Source organism: Somniosus microcephalus, chromosome 7 (assembly GCF_052327205.1).
Source record: "Somniosus microcephalus isolate GS21.2 chromosome 7, FLI_Smic_1.0, whole genome shotgun sequence".
Classification (NCBI taxonomy): Eukaryota; Metazoa; Chordata; class Chondrichthyes; order Squaliformes; family Somniosidae; genus Somniosus; species Somniosus microcephalus.
Window position 1 is genome coordinate 179,291,091 of NC_140993.1, and position 21,371 is coordinate 179,312,461.

At 42.9% G+C, this 21,371-nt stretch overlaps 1 protein-coding gene across 3 annotated transcripts in view; it reads right to left on the reverse strand.

Moving 5' to 3' along the window:
- LOC147115033 (DNA endonuclease RBBP8-like) overlaps positions 1–21,371 on the reverse strand; it is a 52,717-nt gene that overhangs the window by 24,241 nt on the left and 7,105 nt on the right. For all 3 annotated transcript variants that reach the window (XM_085993281.1, XM_085993280.1, XM_085993279.1), the window contains one exon: positions 3,370–3,412. In XM_085993281.1, coding sequence (XP_085849407.1) covers positions 3,370–3,412 — 43 coding nt within the window. The remainder of the gene's footprint in view (positions 1–3,369; positions 3,413–21,371) is intronic.

The window sequence follows — 21,371 nt, forward strand, 5'->3', positions numbered from 1 at the left end:
GCTGCCCTGCCATACCTCTACTTACCAGACTCTTGATGTAATTTAGCAGAAATAAACTTAAAACTTAACAAGAAACACTCAACAGCTACTCACCAATCAGCACTTCCCTCTATTAGATGGGCTATGAATGACTTAGCAGAAATATACTCAAAACAGAGCAAAAAAAATTACTACAGCTACTCACCCTATACTCACCTCTCTTGTGCCAGCGACACCTTTGAATTCTGACATCACTCCTTCATTGTGTTGCTTGCCGATTGTCTCTCTCGCAGGTAGTCTGCTCACTCAGACACCCAGGCCTCTGCTCCACGCTGCCTTTATCCCCGGTTTCCGACTCCGTTCCTTCCTCAGGTCCGCACACCGCTGCCCTGTGACATCACACATTTTTTAGGAAATCGTGGAAGGTCCCGCCGCTGCTGCTGGTGTCTCCAATTAGGTCCTCACTGTTTAAAGTACTCTGCCGTTCCGCCTTGCCGCTCCTGCTCTTTTTATAGTACTCTGCCGCTCTGGCTCTCCGCTCCCGCTCTTTTTAAAGTACTCAACGACTGAGCCTCCACAGCCCTCTGGGGTAGAGAATTCCAAAGATTCACCACCCTCTGAGTGAAGAAATTTCTCATCAGTCCTAAATGGCCGACCCCTTATTCTGAGACTGTGACCCCTGGTTCTGGACTCCCCAGCCAGGGGAAACATCCTTCCTGCATCTGTAAGAATGTTGTATGTTTCAATGAGATCACCTCTCATTCTTCTAAACGCCAGAGAATATAGGCCTAGTCTACTTAATCTCTCCTCATAGGACAATCCCCCCATCCCAGGAACCAGTCTGGTGAACCATCGTTGCACTCACTCTAATATTCTTCCTTAGGTAAGGAGACCAAAACTCCAGGTGTGATCTCACCAGGGCCCGATATAATTGCAATAAGACGTCTTTACTCTTAGACTCAAATCCTCTTGTAATAAAGGCCAACATACCATTTGCTTTTCTAATTGCTTGCTGTACCAGCATGTTAACCTTCAGTGATTCGTGAACAAGGACACCCAGGTCCCTCTGAACACAAAGATTTCCCAATCTCTCACCATTTAAAAAATAATCTACTTTTCTATTTTTCCTACCAAAGTGGATAACTTCACATTTCTCCACATTATATTCCATTTGCCATGCTCTTGCCCACTCACTTAGCCTGTCTATATCTCCTTGAAGCCTCTTTGCATCTTCCTCACAACTTACAATCCCACCCAGCTTTGTATCAGCAAACTTTGATATATTACAGTTGGTCCCCTCATCCAAATCATTGATATAGATTGTGAAGCCCATGGAATAAAAGGGACAGTGGCAGCATGGATACGAAATTGTCTAAATGACAGGAAACAGAGAGTAGTGGTGAATGGTTGTTTTTCAGACTGGAGGAAGGTATACAGTTGTGTTCCCCAGGGGTCTGTACTAGGACCACTGCACTCCTCTTGATATATACAGGAAACTTTGTGCTATCTGGCACCCATGGGACCGAGCTGCTGCCGTTGCCTCAACACTGCCGTACTCTCCAGAGTTAATGTTGAGAGATACGGAGATTCTTATCTCCGTATTTATCTCCGTATTTGACAACAAACACTGTTGCTTAGCAACAGCTTCTAAACACTCGGGTGTGGCCCTAAAGCTCTGTAGCTGAAGCTGTTGCTATAGCTACAGACCTTGCACAGCTTGACTGTTCAAACAAAGCAAAAAAAAAAAACCCAAAAAGAATAAAAAACGGCTGCTGATTTTTGCCAGTGGCTCCAGATTGCCGGATAGCACAACGTTTCCTGTATTAATGACTTGGACTTGGGAGTACAGGGTACAATTTCAAAATTTGCAGATGACACAAAACTTGGAAGTATAGTGAACAGTGAGGAGGATAGTGATAGACTTCAAGACAGACAGGTGGAATGGGCGGATATGTGGCAGATGAAATTTACCGCAGAAAAGTGCAAAGTGATACATTTTGGTTGGAAGAACGAGAGAGGCAATAAAAACTAAAGGGTACAATCCTAAAGGGGGCGCATGAACAGAGAGACCTGGGGGTATATGTGCACAAATCGTTGAAGGTTAAAAAAAGCATACGGGGTCCGAGGCTTCATAAATAGAGGCATAGAGTATAAAAGCAAGGAAGTTATGAAGAACCTTTATAAAACACTGGTTTAGCCTCAACTGGAGTATTGTGTCCAATTCTGGGTACCGCACTTTAGGAAGGACGTGAAGGCCTTAGAGAGGGTGCAGAAAAGATTTACAAGAATGGTTCCAGGGATGAGGGACTTCAGTTACGTGGACAGACTGGAGAAGCTATGGTTGTTCTCCTTAGAGCGGAGAAGGTCGAGAGGAGATTTGATGGAGGTGTTTAAAATCATAAGGGGTCTAGACAGAGTAGATAGAGAGAAACGGTTCCCATTGGCGGAAGGGTCAAGAACCAGAGGACACAGATTTAAGGTGATTGGCAAAAGAACCAAAGGCGACATGAGAAAAAACTTTTTTCACGCAGCAAGGGGTTAGGATCTGGAATGCACTGCCTGAAAGGGTGGTGGAGGCAGATTCAATTGTGGCTTTCAAAAGGGAATTGGATAAGCACCTGAAGGAAAAAAAATTGCAGGGCTACAGGGAAAGGGCAGGGGAGTGGGACTAGCTGAAGTGCTCTTGCAGAGAGCCGGCATGGGCTTGATGGGCTGAATGGCCTACTTCTGTGCTGTAGCCATTCTATGAAAGGAGTGTAAGGAAGGGAAAAGGAGGGGAGGGAAGGGAAGGAGAAGAAAGGGAAAGGGGAAGGGCTTGCATTTATATAGCTCCTTTCACGACCGCCGATGTCCCAAAGCACTTTGCAACTAATGAAGTACTCTTTGAAGTGTAATCACTGTTGTAATGTAGGAAACTGAGAGAATTCATAATGGAGAAGAGTGAAGCTGAAATATTGACAACTGCTATGAAACATTCTCCAGTAGCTCTACACTGTCTCATAGCTATGAATATGAGATAAAGTTAGAAACATTTTTCTTTTGAAAATAAAATTCATGATGGATTTTTAATGTTGATATTACTACTGAATACAGGTTAAATACATTACAGGTGCAGTAATACTAAAATAATGTCAATTATCTCAATGTTTGATTGCATGATTGCCTTTTCAATGAAACAAAATATCATTGTTAACCTGATTGAAAAGGTACCCAACATTAAGGCAATGAAATACATTTGCCTTTTCACATACCCTGCCTGTATTTAGTGGCCACCTATGTAGTAAATCTAACTAAGTGTTTCTTTGGGTCACCGTAATGGACAGTTTCAACTACACTTAGTTCATAATTATTATAACAAGAAATACTTTAGGGTAAAATTATGATACTTACAAACATCTCTCCTTCTTTAGTTTGGTTACTTTCACCTGTAGCACTGTATTAAGAAAAGAAATTATGTTTCAGGACGATACATAAGGAACAGCAAAAAGTATTACAACATTGTAATCAAGATCAAGTGAGAAGGCATACAGGAAGCAGAAATCCTCTAATCTCAGCAAGTTAACTGAAATTCTATTCCTTTACTTCATTATCTGAAAGACAAAGAGGAATTCACAGAGCATGAACTAGCAAAAGCAAAATACTGCAGATGTTGGAAATCTGGAATGAAATCGGAAAATGGTGGAGTAACGCAGCAGGTTAGTCAGCATCCACGGCAAGAACAGACAAGTTAAAGCTTCGGCTCTTCAAGAACAGTTTTGAAGAAGGGTGCACACCCGAAACATTAATTTGTCTACAATAGCAAAATACTGCGGGTGCTGGAAATCTGAAATAACAACAGAAAATGCTGGAAATACTCAGCAGGCCAGGCAGCATCCGTGGAAATTCTGATGAAGGGTCCCAGACCTGAAACGTTAACTCTGTTTCTCTCTCCACGGATGCTGCCTGGCCTGCTGAGTATTTCCAGCATTTTCTGTTGTTACATTAATTTGTCTGTTGTCTCCATGGACACTGACTGACCTGCTGTATTTCTCCAACATTTTATTTCCATTTTTATTTGCTTAGTTGTTCACAGTATACAGTTTTAAATACAAGTACTTTAAAAAGCACCTTGCCATTGATAGATTTACTTGACAGTCAGTTACCAATGCTTTTAGAAAATTGTAAGCAGTCTCAATACTGGATAGCATAATTTTAATAGGGTAACACAAATAACCTGAACAACCAGTAACAGAATAGGTGATCAGAACAATAAGGGGAACTTTCTGTTTTAGGAATAAGATCCTGTTTTAATATGGGCCTGTTATTGGTGGCCAGCTGAAAGTCATATTTACTTAGCTGTTCTTCTGTCTAGTTATCTGTATGAGCAATACCCAACCTTTTACTAGAAAGAAATATGAACGTGGAATATCAGTACCAACAGAAAACTAGTCAGTTATTAATCTATTGCAATGTTTTTCATCACTAACATCTTTGTATCCAGATCCTCCTGCTCTCCCTTTCCAGGGAGGAGGTAAGCAATTTTTTATGGTAAGAATGCAAGTTAAGTAACTGTTTATCCATAGTACAGGAAACTCTTTTTAATCTGGCACCGATGGGACCGGCGTGGTGCCGGTTTATCAAAAAGTCCGGATTACAGAGAGGTATAGTAAAAGGTATGAAAGCTCCATACACAGCAACAAATCCAGGCTTCCCTGTTGCTTAGCAACAGGTGCAGGAACCCCGGTTACACGGCCACAGATCCAGGAACGGCCACTAATATAAAGTAAAACTTACCTGAACCTACTCCTGAATTTTGCCGGTTAACACGAGAGTTCCGGTTATTTAGGTGCCGGTAAATCGAGAGTTTCCTGTAAGTGCATCAGACTGTGCAGTTTAGCATTTGCACAAGTGGGTGGTTTGTTTAGATCACAAATGTTTGGATTTTTTAAATATCAAATGCCAAGTGGGTGGTTTAGATCAGTGGTTCCTGCCCGCACACTCAAATCATCAAATGTCTACCTCCCCTGCAGCAGGACTCGTGGTGTAAACCCAGAGCGCATTTCCACCCTGCGGCATAACTTGGCTGTTAGTTAAATGATTCTAGAAAATACTGAAGTTTCAGACACTTTTGTGCTATTCAAGATAGTTTAAAGCAGTGTATTAAAGTTAAGCATTTGTATTGGTGGTTATTCTGCTATATTAATTTTGCTTCAGTGTAATTATAAACCTTGTAAATAAATATGATTTACAAGTAGGGTGTGATAGCGTGCTGTTTTCTATGATAAGCAGCCTATGTAACTTCAGATATAAAATAACTCAGAAGTATTGTTAATCCTGTGGCACACTACCCATATATGCACTGCACGCATAAGGGTGCAAGTTTCTGATCAGAACAGATGTGACTCTGCTTACTGAAAATGCATTTTGCTGTAAACACAAAGAGTTGGGAGTGCTTGAACTGTAATACACATTTGATGTGCTCTAGTGATGTGCACAACATTAACAGTATTCATTGTTTCTCAGTGTTGTAAAAGCTTTATCAAAGCAAAATCAAGGTTTGGGGTCAAGCACTGCAAGCTGTGGGAAAAGCTTAAAATATCAAATGTTAGTTGCTCAATCCAAAAACCAGATCAACAGGAAAATTGTACGAAGAAATCACATGTATTTATTTTACATTTGAAAAAAAATAAGCACAATTACCTGCTAGCTATTTTTAAATAAATAATTTGAAACACTTAAGTGGATACTTTTCATTTGTAACCATTCAACACCTGTGAGATGTGTGTGTTCCATCATGTGGATCGGTAGTAAAACAGAAGGGAAAGAAAGCCCTTTCTATTCCTCCAAGTCAAATAGGCAACTGCAATTAAAACCATATAAAGTGCACTTTAATCCTGATCCACACCCATCCCAAGGTATGAGACTGGCCAACAATACAAGCTCCTGTATGAACAGGCATTCTGTTCAACAAAGCATTCCAAATTGAAACAACCGCAACCTGAGCCACTAACAAGAGAAGCAGTAACTCAAGCAGTCAAGTACTGCACTGCACGTAATTCAAACCCAAAAACCTACTGAATTCAACCAAATCAAAAAGCTAAAACACATTGACTGTAATGCAGAGAGCTTTGTCACTATCCTAAAGATATGGGAGATTCTAAATATTGAAATTTGCATAGCGACTGAATATTTTTATTAAAAAAGTCTAAACAATTCTTGAAAAAAATTCTATTTCATAGAACCTTTAATACAAGGTAAAGGAAACTTCAATTTTCTTAAACAAAATGTTTGCAATATTTTATTCTCATCAATAGCTAGCATTCTATGCGATTAAGGGGCCAATCTTTCTCTCTCAACACTGTCTGAGGGCAATTAGTGTGGAGCATACTAGAAGGTCACTCTTCTGGGACTTAGAGCTTTGTGCCCAAACCTCCTCTCAGGCTCAACTAGTACGAAGGGGCTCACTGGTAGCTGTAGCCATGGAGATAAGGATGTCTGGGTGCATCCTGGACTTTGAAAGCAGCCTTCCTCTATATGCACAGTAGAAGCCCCATAAAAGAAAAAAGAATAATTTTTCAGGATTGCCTGTACATGGGACATAAAATATTGAAGTAGCAGATGCAGGCAAGTATTGGCAAGTACTGAAATTACTTACAGCCACCAAAAATTGTGATTTTTATTTTTGTAGTCTTCTCCTTTAGTGAAATGGGACGGCCCTGTGAATATCTTCACGCTGCTGTACCACGGCTGGGATGGCAGAAGCACTCCAACCGGCTTGGAGGGAGCTGGGCAAGAGGGCAGCATTGCGGTGCCAAACAGTCAGTAGAGGAACAGGGTATGAAGACCAATGATACAGAAACAGAAGGAGGGTGCTTGTTTGACTGTGCGGCTACTATTTTTATTCCAGGTGGTATGAAAGCTTGTATGCTTAGTGGAAGAGAGATTCTTGTACTGTGTGTGGTAAACCACTTTTATCGTTACACTATAGTTATCACTGTTGTATTGTTATCACCGTTATCACTGTTGTATCACGATACGAGGTCGCCTCTTGTCGCGCTGTTATACCTGGGCTGACCACCTCCGACTCCGCCCATGGCTCCACCTACCTGCCCAGGTATAAAGGTAGTCGACTGGCTGGTATTCCTCCTTGTTGGACCCGATCACCCACGAGGGTGGGCTCTGTTATTTAGTCAATAAAAACCTTTAGTTACGTTCCTAACTCGTCGCTTTTTATTGGACGAATTGATAGGTATATCAATTTTATTGACTAAATTTTAAAGATGTCTACTACTGGCCAGCCAGAAGCCCTCCCAGAAGCACAGCCACACCAGCCGGCTTGGCTGCAAGCCCTCAAACCACCGTACCTGGATCTAAACCCACAGGCAGCAAACGCAGCCCTCAACTTCAAACACTGGCTGGACTGCTTCGAATCCTACCTGGAAGAATCCGGCGCCCCGCAGAGATCCAAACTAAGACTTCTGAACGCCCAAGCGAGCCCGAGAGTATACGCACTCATACAGGACACGACTACGTACGAGGCCGCTATCAACCTACTGAAACAGCAGTACCGCAGCCCGGTAAATTACATGTACACCAGGCACCTCCTAAGATCCCGCCCGCAACAGCCAGGAGAGTCTGTAGCTGAATTTTTACGGGCGCTAAGAGCACTCGGCAGGAACTGTGACTTTAAAGCGGTGACGGCTGTTGAAAATACGGAAGATAATATCCGCGATGCCTTTGTGAAAGGCCTACGGTCCGACTACTCACGGCAAAGACTGCTTGAAGCTAAAGACCTCGACCTGGACAAAGCTGAAGCCCTCGCTCTCTCCCTGGAGGTGGCCCATCAGGACCAGGAGGCGTTTTCCAGGTACTGCTCGCGACCCTGGGACTCGGGCCCGACCCCTACCGCAATACCCTTCGCAGCGCCGCCCCCGGGACCTACCCCGACCCCTACCGCAATACCCTTCGCAGCGCCGCCCCCGGGACCTACCTCAGCGTCGGCGTCCCGGACCCGACCGGGCCCGCCACCCCTGGTACCGGCTCCGACATCGGGCACCCGCGATCGGGCCGCCGGCTGCTTCTTTTGCGGCCAGGAGAAGCACCCGAGGTCGCGCTGCCCAGCCAGGAACTCTACCTGCACAACCTGCAGGAAGAAAGGCCACTTCTCTAAGGCCTGCAGGAGCGGATCTTCAGAGGCCAGCAGTGCCTCATGCGAACTGTGGGGGCGGCCATCTTCTTTCACGGCAACTGAGGCCAGTATCCCCACACGTGAGTCATGGGGGTGGCCATCTTTGATCAAGGCAACCGACCCCAATAGTGCCTCATGTGAGTTATGGGGGCAGCCATCTTCTCCGCCATTTTGTCCTACCTCGTGGGAGACGCCATTTTACCCACCACGCCCGACTGCCACCGGACCCCCGGACCCGACGACCGCCTCGCCCGCAGACGACAACGACTCGCTTACCTACACGCTAGCCTCCGTCACTCTGGATCAAGCCCGCCCACACCACCTGTCCAAGTCGATGATGGACATCAAAGTAAACGGCCACGCCACGACCTGCCTGTTCGACAGCGGAAGCACGGAGAGCTTCATCCACCCAGACACGGTGAGCCACTACTCCCTCCCTGTCCTGCCAACGCGCAACCGAATCTCGATGGCATCGAGGTCCCACGCCACGGACATTAGCGGCTACTGTGCTGTGACCTTGTCGGTTAAGGGTACAGAGTATAAAAACTTTAAACTCCTCGTCCTCCCCCAGCTCTGCGCTGCCGTCCTACTAGGGCTGGACTTCCAATCCCACCTCCAAAGTGTAACCCTAGCATACGGTGGACCCCTCCCCCCACTCACAGTCGACAACCAGCGAAGGTTAAACCGCCCACCGCGTAACACCTGCAGCCTATCCACCCTCAAGGTGCCGCCACCTTCCCTGTTCGCTAACCTCACCCCCGACTGCAAACCCGTCGCTACCAAGAGCAGGCGGTACAGCGCTGGGGACAGAGCTTTCATTAGCTCTGAGGTGCAGCGTCTCCTGAAGGAGGGCATCATCGAGGGGAGCAACAGCCCCTGGCGTGCCCAGGTCGTGGTCGTTAAGACCGGCGATAAAAATCGCCTGGTCATCGACTACAGCCAGACCATAAACAGATACACCCAGCTGGACGCATACCCCCTTCCCCGCATATCTGACATGGTCAATCAGATTGCACAATACCGCGTATTCTCGACCATCGACCTTAAGTCGGCCTACCACCAACTCCCTATCCACCTCACTGTGGTAGAGAAAAGTTGTTACTGGCTCAAGAAAGGGCCAGGCCTCAGCAGCTGTCGAAAGGGCTTGTGGCTCTTACCTCTCACCTGCCTCTAATTTAGTCATATCGTTTAAAAATAGAGGGTGGGAGGGGATGCTAGTGATACATTTGCCTCCGTCACAAAGTGTAAAATACTAACAGCATTCTTCAACAAGTCTTGAAGTAACAAAACCATTTTTCAGTAAAAAAAATAAAGGCTTCTCTTGACAATACCTAACTCTCAAGACAGATAGCACTGAAACAACAGCTCAGGAATCAGTAGTGCCAGTTTTTAATAGGCAAAGTTTCTCCTGATTTTCACTCAATGCTATTAAAGGAAAACAGTATTCAGAGCTCTCTGACATTTATTTGTACATAATTTACATCATTGTGCCTTATTTAGGCACAGACAACATAAAAATGGATTTCCAGACTGTGGTACACGTACCCCTGGGGATACACGAGGCATCTCTGGGAGGTGCGCGAGAGAAATTGTCTTTGGTGGATTCATTATTTTATTTATTTATTACATTTTTATGATAGGCTACTCAGATAAAGCTCTGTGGGAATGAGATACAAGAAAGCAGTTAATTTAGTTCAAGATGTACCAATGATAACGCAGATACGATGATGTACAGAGCCCTCACCTCCAATCACCATACACCAAGTTGTATGTGTGTATTATAATTTGTCCAGCTTGGGCATTAAAGGGGTTAAAATATTAAACCTGTCTGCTGGTAGGGGTAAATTGGCAGCTGGTAGATCTGGAAGAGGGTATGCAATAAGTAAAGTTTGGGAACCTCTGCCATAAAGTTTGGGTGCAGTGCTATCGGGATTAGTGACCAGTTTCTCTGCATTGCACCTGTTTTCCAGGTGCTATTTGGAGCATGGAAGGCAAAAATGTTGTTGGAACAGTAAAAGCTCTCAAAAATGTCAAGGGGAGTCCTTTTTTCCCTACACTTTTATGCTGCATGTTTGGCATCACTACGGCACAATCTTGCATCACAAACAGGTTAAACAAGAACAAGGTCACCTCGAAAAGATAATTATGCAACACTCCTTTCCTACCTGCAAACTTTACCGGAGGACAGTGAGCAGAACTATATGTATGCATTTTAGTATGAAAATGCAAAAGCACCACATTCCTCAATTTGAGAATGCTGTGATGGGGGAAAATAACTCAGAAATCTAGATGCACTATAACTAAGGCAATTTTCCCATTATTTCCTAAAGATTTTAAATCTCAATATACTATCTCTACATATCCTTTTTTTAATATAAGGGGGGGGATTAGTAATTTAACTTACATCCCCAAGGCATTTCATAGTTGGGGTCAGACCCGACGACTATGACAGCATTTAAAATTAGATCACAGAAAACAAGTTAAAACAAATTGGGGAGAGTTTAAACTAATTTGGCAGGGGGAGGGGAACCAGAAAGGAGCTGCAATGAGATCAGAGGAGAGGGAGATATAAACAGCAGTAAAATTAGAAATATCCCAAAAATTGCAGGGTTCCAGATTGAGGAAAATAGCAAAGTGACGTATGAGGTATTGTATGTCCGTCAATGTCTGTAGTATAACTAATAAGGCTGGTGAGCTGCATGCACAAGTTGTGACATGGGATTATGACGTGGTTGCATTAACGGAGACATGGCTCAAACAAGGCCAGGAATGGATTCTTAATATTCCTGGTTACCAAGTATTCATGAATGATAGAGAAGGAAAAAGAGGAAGGGCGTGGCAGTATTAAGGATGATGTTACAGTTCTAAATAGAAAGGATAAACTCGATAGTTCTAAGAATGAATCTATTTGGTTTGAGTTAAGGAACAGAAGGAGTGCTGTTAAATTGCTAGTTTTTTTTAAATCTTCAAACAGTGAAGAGATGATAGATGAGCAAATTTGTTGGCAAATTTCAACAGTAACAAAAATATAGTAATATTAGAAGACTTTAATAGACTGGGAAAAACAGTGCTAAGGGAGGAATTTGATGTATGTGTACAAAAGAACTTTCTCGATCAATATGTCTCCAATTAAATATTGGGAAGACTAAAGCCATTGTTTTCGGGCCCTGCCACAAATTCTGTTCTCTAGCCATCAACTCCATCCCTCTCCCTAGCATCTGTCTGAGGCTGAACCAGACCTTTTGCAACTGTGACGACATTTTTGACCCTGAAATGAGCTTCCGACCACATATTCGTGGCATAACTAAGACCGCCTATTTCCACCTCCGTAACATTGCCCATCTCCGCCCCTGCCTCAGCTCATCTGCTGCTGAAACCCTCATCCATGCCTTTGTTACCTCTAGACTTGGCTATTCCAATGCACTCCTGGCTGGCCTCCCACATTCTACCCTACGTAAACTTGAGGTCATCCAAAACTCGGCTGCCCATGTCCTAACTCGCACCAAGTCCCATTCACCCATCACCCCTGTGCTCGCCGACCTACATTGGCTCCCGATTAAGCAACGCCTTGATTTCAAAATTCTCATCCTTGTTTTCAAATCCCTCCATGGCCTCGCCCCTCCCTATCTCTGTAATCTCCTTCAGCCGCACAACACCCACCCACCAAGATATCTGCGCTCCTCAAATTCTGCCCTCGAGCATCCCTAATTATAATCGCTCAACCATCACTGGCCGTGCCTTCAGCTGCCTAGGCCCTAAGCTCTGGAATTCCCTCCCTAAACCTCTCCGCTTCTCTATCCCTCTTTCAAGACGCTCCTTAAAACCTATCTCTTTGACCAAGCTTTTGGTCATCTGCCCTAATTTCTTATGTGACTCAGTGTCAATTTTTTGTCTTATAACACTCCTGTGAAGTGCTGTAGGGTTCTCAAAATTCCCACATTCCCCAAAGTTATGGATAAAGGGACCCTGTATTGGACAAGTTATGAAAAGGACAGGGTGCCCAAAATGGCTTCTGCAACCTCGTGACCAAAAGGACAGGATTTTAAAAAAAAAACAAGGCTCTGCAAGCAGGCAGACACCTTTTTATCAAGCCTGGAACAAAACTTAAAATGCATAGACCTGTGAATAGACTCTGTGAGGCCAGGCAGTGCAAACTCAGAATATGCATTCCATTCGTCTTGAAACAGATCAGGATAGAATGGGCCACAATCAAGGCCATCAGGTTTTCTGCATATTTAATCGGCAACGGCTCACAGAAGCCATCAAGTCAGGAAAACCCGATTAAGTCTCATATATAACCAACAACCAGGACATCGAAACCATTATAACACAGAGACAGCCATTTCAGGAATCGTTAAAGTAAATGGCTTTAATCAGTTTAAACGAGCCCGCCAAAAGTTAGACAAAGGACTGACCTGATTTGGCGCGCAGATAAGGAATGAAGAATCGGGTACAATTGTAGGCCCATTGGTAGTGATCGGTCTCTTAGCTCTCTTATCATGGTTGGCTCTGAGCTCTTGCTCTTAGTTTTCTCGTGCCCTGGCCTCGTGGCGGGCTCTCTTCTCGCTCCCCGCGCCGCTCAACACCAAGGACGCCCATTACTACACCGAGGGCCCAACGCGGGAGGAGAACGAGACTCGAGTTCGAAACCACACAGGACACACAGGCCATAAACGGGCAGATGAGACGAGACAAAGAATTACGGTAAACCGATAAGAGCAGAGAAGGGCAGCGAAAGATGCATTGGGGAACCAAACGCCTGGTTATAAGCTGGCATTTGATGAATAAGTTGGCATTACATGCATGGACAGTAAAACCACAATTTGAGAATAAGCTAGTATTCGAAGAGTGGGTAGAAAAATCTAGACAAAACGGCCTAGTTATAAGCTGGCGTTTGTCACATGGACAGTAATAGCCCAGTTGAAGAATAAGCTGGTGTTCGAAGCTTGGATAGCAAAACCATTAGACGGTAAAAACCGCCAACTGACCCCCAACCACAGCAATACCGTCAGCGACCGCCCAAAGGAGAAGGCGGCCCATCGCGACGAAGCCGTTAACGGAGAAAAAGGGAGGGTGCCTTTGCACAAACAACTTCAGCGCCGCGCCCTGTGACCACGTGGCGACGGGATACCCCAAAGGACAGGAAGAGCGGACCTCAAACCCCACCATCTAAAGCGACAGGTTTTGAATTGGTGAGCATGAATTCCTGGCCCCTCATAGCTTAATCTAGTTAGGTATAAGGGGTGGGATAAGGATAAAGGGATTTTTAATGTATTTGTTTCCCTTGATGTGCCATGTGTTTCCCATTCCCATATAAGTGTATTAACTGTTTTATGCCTGTAACTATACCAGTAATTCTCAGTAGTATTGTGTTTTATTCAGCCTTTTAATAAAATTTGGTTTTCTTGCACCAAGCCACTTGTCTACTCGATTTTCTGCATCGCCGCCTGCACCTAAGTCCGGTGTCTAGAACCCAGGGGGGTGTGGAGCGATTCGAACCACTCAAAGGAGTCAGAGGTGAAGCTGACACACACACAACCAGAACCCCCTACAGCGCCTTGGGACGTTTTACTACGTTAAAGGCACTATATAAATACAAGTTGTTGTTGTTGTCCAACAAGCAAGGAAGCCGTGTTGAATCTGGTTCTGGGGAATGAAGTAGAGCAAATGGAGGGTGTTACAGTAGATCATCTAGCTAATAGTAACCACAACATAATTTGGTTTAAAGTAATTATGGAAAAAGACCAGAAAATATTGAAGCTAAAAATACGCAACTGGAGAAGAGCTAATTTCAGTGATTTAAGTTTGTAGATGATACGAAACTTGGCAATGTAGTAGATAATGATGAGGATAGTTGTAGACTTCAGGATGACAGACAGGATGGTGAAATGGGCAGAAGCATGGCAGATGGAGTTCAATGCAGAGAAGTGTGAAGTGATCCACTTTGGGAGGCCTAATATGGAAAGGCAGCAGACTATAAATAGCACAATTTTGAAAAAAGTGAAGATGAGCAGAGACACCTTGGTGTCCATATACACAAACCTTTAAAGGTGGCAGGGCAAGTTGATAAGGTGGTTTAAAAAAAGCACAAAATCATAGATATTTACAGCACAGGAGGCCATTTGGCCCATCGTATCTGTGCCAGAAATGGGTTACTTGGGTTTATAAATAGAGGCATAGAATATAAAAGCAAAGAGATCGTGCTAAAACTTTATAAATCACTGTTTCAGCCTCAGCTGGAATATTGTGGACAATTCTTGGTTTCACACTTCAGGAAAGATGTAGAGGCCTTAGAAAGGGTAAAGAGGAAGTTTATCAGGATGTTACCAGGGATGAGGGACTTCAGTTATGAGGAGAGATTGGAAAAGTTAATACTGTTCTCCTTGGAACAGAGAAAGTTAAGAGATGGCCTAATAGAGGTTTTGATAGAGTGGATAGAAAAAGGCTGCTCCCTCTGGCGAGTCAGTCAATATCCATAGGTCAAATTTAAAATCATTGCCAAAAGATCTAAGGGGAGATGAGGGCAAATGTTTTCCACTCAGTTGTCGAAATCTGGAATGCTCTACCTGAAAATGTGGTGGAAACAGATTCCATAAATCATTTTAGAAGGGAATTGGAGAGATACTTGAGGATGAGGACCAAAAAATTGATAAAAAGGGAGAAAATAGAATGAGAGTAAATTAGCAAGAAATTAAAAAAAGATTGTAAGAGCTTCTACAAGTATGTAAAAAGGAAAAGAGTAGCAAAAGCAAGTGTTGGTCCTTTAGATGCTGAGACAGGAGAAATTATAATGGGAAATAAAGAAATGGCAGAGATTTTAAACAAAAATCTTGTATCTGTCTTCACAGTAGAAGACACAAAAGTATACCAAAAACAGAGGAAACCAAGGGGCTAATGAGAGCTAGGAACTTAAAATAATTAATATCAGTAAAGAAAAAGTACTTGAGAAACTAAGGGGACTACAAGCCGACAAATCCCCTGGACCTGATGGCCTACATCCTAGGGTTCTAAAAGAAGTGCATGCAGAGATAGTGGATGCATTGGTTGTGATCTTCTAAAATTCCCTAGATTCTAGAACAGTTCCAACAGTTTGGAAGGTAACAAATGTAACCCCGCTATTCAAGAAAGGAGGGAGAGAGAAAACAGGGAACTACAGGCCAGTTAGCCTGGCATCAGTTGTTGGGAAAATGCTGGAATCTATTATTAAGGAAGTGGTAACAGAGCACTTAGAAAATCATAATATAATTAGGCAGAGTCAACATGGTTTTATGAAAGGGAAATCATGGTTAACAAATGTATTAGTTTTTTGAGAATGTAACTAGCAGGGTAGATAAAGGGGAACCGGTGGATCTAGTATATTTGGATTTCCAAAAGATGCCACATAAAAGGTTGTTACACAAGATATTGCTCATGGGGGTAATATATTAGTACGGATAGAAGATTGGTTAACATACAGAAAACAGAGAGTAGAGATAAACGGGCCATTTTCAGGTTGGCAGGCTGTAACTAGTGGGGTGCAGCAAGGAATCAGTGCTTGGGCCTCAGCTATTTACAATTTATATTAATGATTTAGATGAAGGGACCGAGTGCAATATATCCAAATTTGCTAATGATACAAAGCTAGGTGGGAAAGTAAGCTGTGAGGAGGACACAAAGAACCTGCAAAGGAATATAGACAGGTTAAGTGAGTGGGCAATAAGGTGGAAGATGGAGTATAATGTGGGGAAATGTGAGGTTATTCATTTTGGTAGGAAGAATAGAAAAACAGAATATTTTTTAAATGGTGAGAAACTATTAAATGTTGGTGTTCAGAGAGATTTAGTGTCCTCGTACAGGAAACACAAAGAGTTAGCATGCAGGTAGAGCAAGCAATTAGGAAGGCAAATGGCATGTTGGCCTTTATTGTAAGGGGGTTGGAGTACAAGAGTAAGGAAGCCTTGCTACAATTGTACAGGGCTTTGGCGAGACCACACCTGGAGTACTGTGCACAGTTTTGGTCTCCTTACCTGAGGAAGTATATTCTTGCCTTAGAGGCAGTGCAACAAAGGTTCACTAGATTGATTCCTGGAATGAGAGGGTTGTCCTATGAGGAGAGATCAAGTAGCTTGGGCCTATGCTTTCTGGAGTTTAGAAGAATGAGAGGTGATCTCAGAGAAACATATAAGATTCTAAGGGGGATTGACAGGGTAGATGCTGAGAGGTTGTTTCCCCTGGCTGGAGAGTCTAGAACTAGGAGGCATAGTCTCAGGAAAAGGGACCAGCCTTTTAAAACTGAGATGAGGAGGAACTTCTTCACTCAGAGGGTTGTGAATCTTTGGAATTCTCTGCCCCAAAGTGCTGTGGATGCTCAGTCATGAGTATATTCAAGGCTGAGATAGATAGATTTTTGGACTCCAGAGGAATTAAGGGATATGGGGATAGTGCAGGAAAGTGGAGTTGAGGTCGATGATCAGCCATGATCTTATTGAATGGCAGAGCAGGCTCGAGGGGCCATATGGCCTACTCCTGCTCCTATTTCTTATGTTATGAACAAAAAGTAGGGGTGTGGGACCAAGCACAACTGCTCTTGCAAGGAGCCAACACAAGCACGTAAGGCCGAATGGCCTCCTTTTTCTGTGCTGTAAGTTTCTATAATTCTATGAAATGTCTTTAATTGAAAGCACTGCTTTTTTTTTAAAGGGGCAACTAAATCTTGATAAATTCCTGAGTTTAAAATAAGGTCTTCTGTTTTTTTGATGTACTCCTCACATCTCATGATGGTGCAAATTTCTAAACATGCCTGCATTTGCTTTTAAATGGCTGACTGGATCAATGCTATGTTTGCTTTAGCATGGAATTAAAAACTTGTTGAGCAATGCTTGCAAGTCCTGCACAGCAGAGACCAAGATCAGATCCCAAAGCAATTACCACAGTCATCACAATATATAGATACGAATGGCCCAGATATACTGTAGCTTTCGTGTCAACATGGCATGGTTTTCTTCTCACGTAGGTTGGGATATATCTGGAAAGTGAAGTCAACAAATTGATGCCACATTGCATTTTGACAAGCCACGTAAGACCAGCGCTGCCTCGGTGGCAGTATAACTACAAGCAGAGCAAAAGAAGTTTCAAAAAGTTCCCAGGCAGGAACTTTTTCAACTTCATTATTTAACTTTCCAGTGTTCAGCCTCAAACTAGCATAAAAATGTAACTGCTATTTGGACTGTAGTTCTTTATTCATCTAAAGTAGGTCTCAAACTGGTACCTGCCGTAAACACTATGTAAACAGAAAATGAGGTCACCTCAGCCAGCCCTCAAAGGAAATGCAGGTAATCATAATTTCACAACAGGCTACACTGAATAAAGAGTAGGTGCTTGCCATTGCCAGTACAGCTCAATGGCACTATAAGAGAGAGATTATTAGCATATTTATAGAAACCAGTATTTTGTTGCTAACATCTGCACATTAAGCTATATATGCAAAGATTTCAAAAATCAGAGAAAGAAATTAAAAGGACAACAAAATGCATCAGTGTTTTTATTTTTCAGCTGCCTTGGCTGTGCCTACATCTGATATGTGGAATGGGAAAGTTCTAAGTTTAGGCAAACAGTTTAGTGACAGCTTAAGATTTTTAAAAAATGCCTGCCCGACGGCTAAACATGACTGCCATGCTGTCCACACCCTGAATATATATACTTGAAGAATGAAAAAGGATTTTAACAAATGCCTAACCATTTAATTTCCCACTGCGCCTATTTAAAACCATGCACCAGATGACTGGAACCGCTTTTCATCCCTTTCTTAAGTTAAGGAACATTAAAAAAAACTTGGAATTCAGACATTTCATGTTGTGTTCTCTCACAGTATTCAAGATAGTGAATGGGTAAAAGTGTCTCACACAATGAGGTCCCTAAAAAGACACCAGATTCAACGCCATTCCTTTTTTAAATTTTGTAAGAAACTGAAATCTCAGCACAAATTTTGCTGGAGCAGGGCATTTCGTGGTGTGCCCTGTTAGTTAGATTTTTTCCCTCACCCTTCAGCTCAAACTGTTTTGCCCTGCAAGTTGCTGGAAGTGTGAGCTGGTAACGGTGCATGAAGACAATGGGGCACCTGGGACCTTAGTGAACAACGGGACCAAAAGTCTGTCCATCTCCTCAACCAATCAAATTTAAGGATCGAGATATACGAGGAATGACAGAGATGGAAATAGAATCAAATCAGATACATAGAGGGAAAGAAAAGTTGGATTAAGGGAAAGAGAAAAAAAGAGATTTTTTTTTTAATTTTAAAAAACCTCTAACCACCAATGTTCCTGTAATTTTATCTAGCGCTGCGCAGCCCCTTCAAAATACCATGCATGTGCGGTTTTTGCATTGAAAAGCTGGCTGTGCAGGATCCCTGGAGCTTAAAGGGAACATTGCTAACAACAAATTTACTACCTGTAGGAATGCAAAGCCACAGTTTAAATTGTTCCCTTTCTGGGCCGGAGAGTTTGATTAGCATTGCAGGAACATAAATCTCCTCATTAAAAAGATACTTACACTGTTAAGTAGCAACCTTAACTTTCTGCAGTGAGTTTAATTAGAAATTACTGTGCAGATGCAGCGATTTCATGAAACTCACAGGGAGGTTGATGGCGAGCTGCCGTGTTCACAAGGTTGACTGCAAATCGTCTAGCAACATGCGGCGATTCGCAATTCATGAGGCATCTCTTCCTCACCACAAGTTGCTGGAAGATTTACACATTAATAACGGCGAGCGTCATTAAACTCACCAATACTCTGGCAGCAAAATCTGGGCCATTGTCTTTGATTTTTTTTCTCCCATCCCTCCCAAAGACATTGACACCTTGCGATGGTACATTTGCTGGTTGCCACTCTCTTGTACCTTGCCCAAGTGGCCATTACTCAGGTGTTAGTAGGCAATTTGATCACAGGAGGCATTACAGCCAAGCCTGAACCTGTCCTCCGAACGGTAGATGATTTTCATGTTCCCTAGCCCAGAGACATAGGTGAATTGCAGCACTCCTAACTCTTGCCCCGGCAAAGATAAGTGAATTCATTTAGAATCTGGGGCTTTGTGGTCTGTATGGCTTCATGTTACAAAAGTTGAGAGTTCAATGTTCCTAAAGAGATGTTCACCAAGGATCTTGCAAGGCTGGCTTGTTAATCAAAGACATACAAAGTCATTGTACTGATCTTATACATATAGTCACTCCTTCAACTGACACGTCACAATACGATAAACGGCCTCCCACCACAATGATTAACACAATCATCCATAACAATTTGTATAGCAAAGTTAGGTGATAAATTTGGAAATACATCCTCATTATACAAACTGGTTTCTTGCAATGAAAACATGATGCTTTACATACAATTGTTTTCAAAGGCCTATTGCACATATTGTAATACTTATTATCAACATAAGAAATAGGAGCAGGACATTTGGCCCTTCGAGCCTGCTCCACCATTCAATGAGATCATGGCTGATCTTTTGCCTCAACTCCATTTACCGGCCCTATCGCCATATCCCTTGATGCCCTTACTAGTCAGAAATCTATTGACTTCTGTTTTGAATATACCCAATGACTGAGCCTCCACAGCCCTCTGGGGTAGAGAATTCCAGAGATTCACCACCCTCTGTGTGAAGAAATTTCTTCTCATCTCAGTCCTGAATGGCCTACCCTTTATCCTGAGGCTGTGGCCCCTGGTTCTAGACTCCCCAGCCAAGGGAAACATTCTCCCAGCATCCACCCTATCAAGCTCTGTAATAATTTTGTATGCTTCAATGAGATCCCCTCTCATTCTTCTGAATTCAAGAATACAGGCCTAGTTTGCTCAATCTTTTCTCATGCGACAGTCCTGGCATCCCAGGAATCAATCTCGTGAACCTTCGTTACACTCCCTCTATGGCAAGTATATCCTTCTTTAGGTAAAGAGACCAAAATTGTACAGTACTCCAGATGTGGTCTCACCAAGGCCCAATATAATTGGAGTAAGACTTTTTTACTCCTGTAATGTCCTCTTGTAATGAAGGCCAGCATACCATTTGCCTTCCTAATGACTTGCTGCACCTGCACATTCACTTTCAGTGACTCATCCCTTTGAGCATCTGCATTCCCCAATCTTTCACCATTTAGGAAATACTCTGCCTTTCTGTTTTTTCTACCAAAGTGGATAACTTCACATTTATCCACATTATATTCCATCTGCCATGTTTTCGCCCACTCACTGAGCCTGTCAAGATCCCCTTGAAGCCTCTTCACATCCTCTTCACAACTGACACTGCCACCTAGCTTTGTATCAACAGCAAATTTGGAAATGTTACATTTAGTCCCCTCATCCAAATCACTGACATAGATTGCGAATAGCTGGGGCCCAAGCACCGATCCTTGCGGTACCCCACTAGTCACAGCCTGACATCCTGAAAACGACCCATTTATCCCATCTCTTTTGTTTTCTGTCTGTTGACCAATTCTCAATCCATGCTAGTATATTACCCCCAATTCCATGTGCCCTAATTTTGTTCACCAACCTCTTTGTGGGACCTTATCGAAGGCCTTCTGAAAATCCAGATACACCACATCTACCGGTTCCCCTTTGTCTACTCCACTAGTTACATCCTCAAAGAACTCCAATAGTTTTGTCAAACAGGATTTCCCTTAGAGAATATCAGCGTTAGATATGCTTTTAAAATTATTGATTAAGAGTTGCAATAAATTTCAAAAGAATAAACTATATCCATGGCTGCTAAGTCTAAACTGGAGTTACATATATAGGCCAAGCGTTTCCACTTTGGGCGCAATCAGCAATCTGGCTCAAAATTACGTTAGTTTTCAGATGTGGTTTTATTCCTCAAGTTTCCGCCTAAACTCATTAGCATATTGATGAAAGTAAAATCTTCCATGAACCAGCGCAATTGGGCAGCGTTTTAGAATGCAATTTAAAAAAATTTGCAATATAAAATTCCTTGATATATTTAAGAGTGGTAACCTGGTGCAGTTTATTAGTACAGCTAAAAATGGATTTATCACAAAAAGTAAGTATTTTTAATCAGTGTCTAATCCACCACCTGTGAGTAACCTGATTTTCAATCACTGAAAAAGACTTAAAAAACCTATACAGAAGCATTTACTAGTTACATTGGTGTACAGTAGTCAGGTTCTTAGTAAATTTTAAAAAAATACTCTTTAAAACGTGCCCATTAGTGTCTTTGCGTCAAAAAAACACAGCTTAA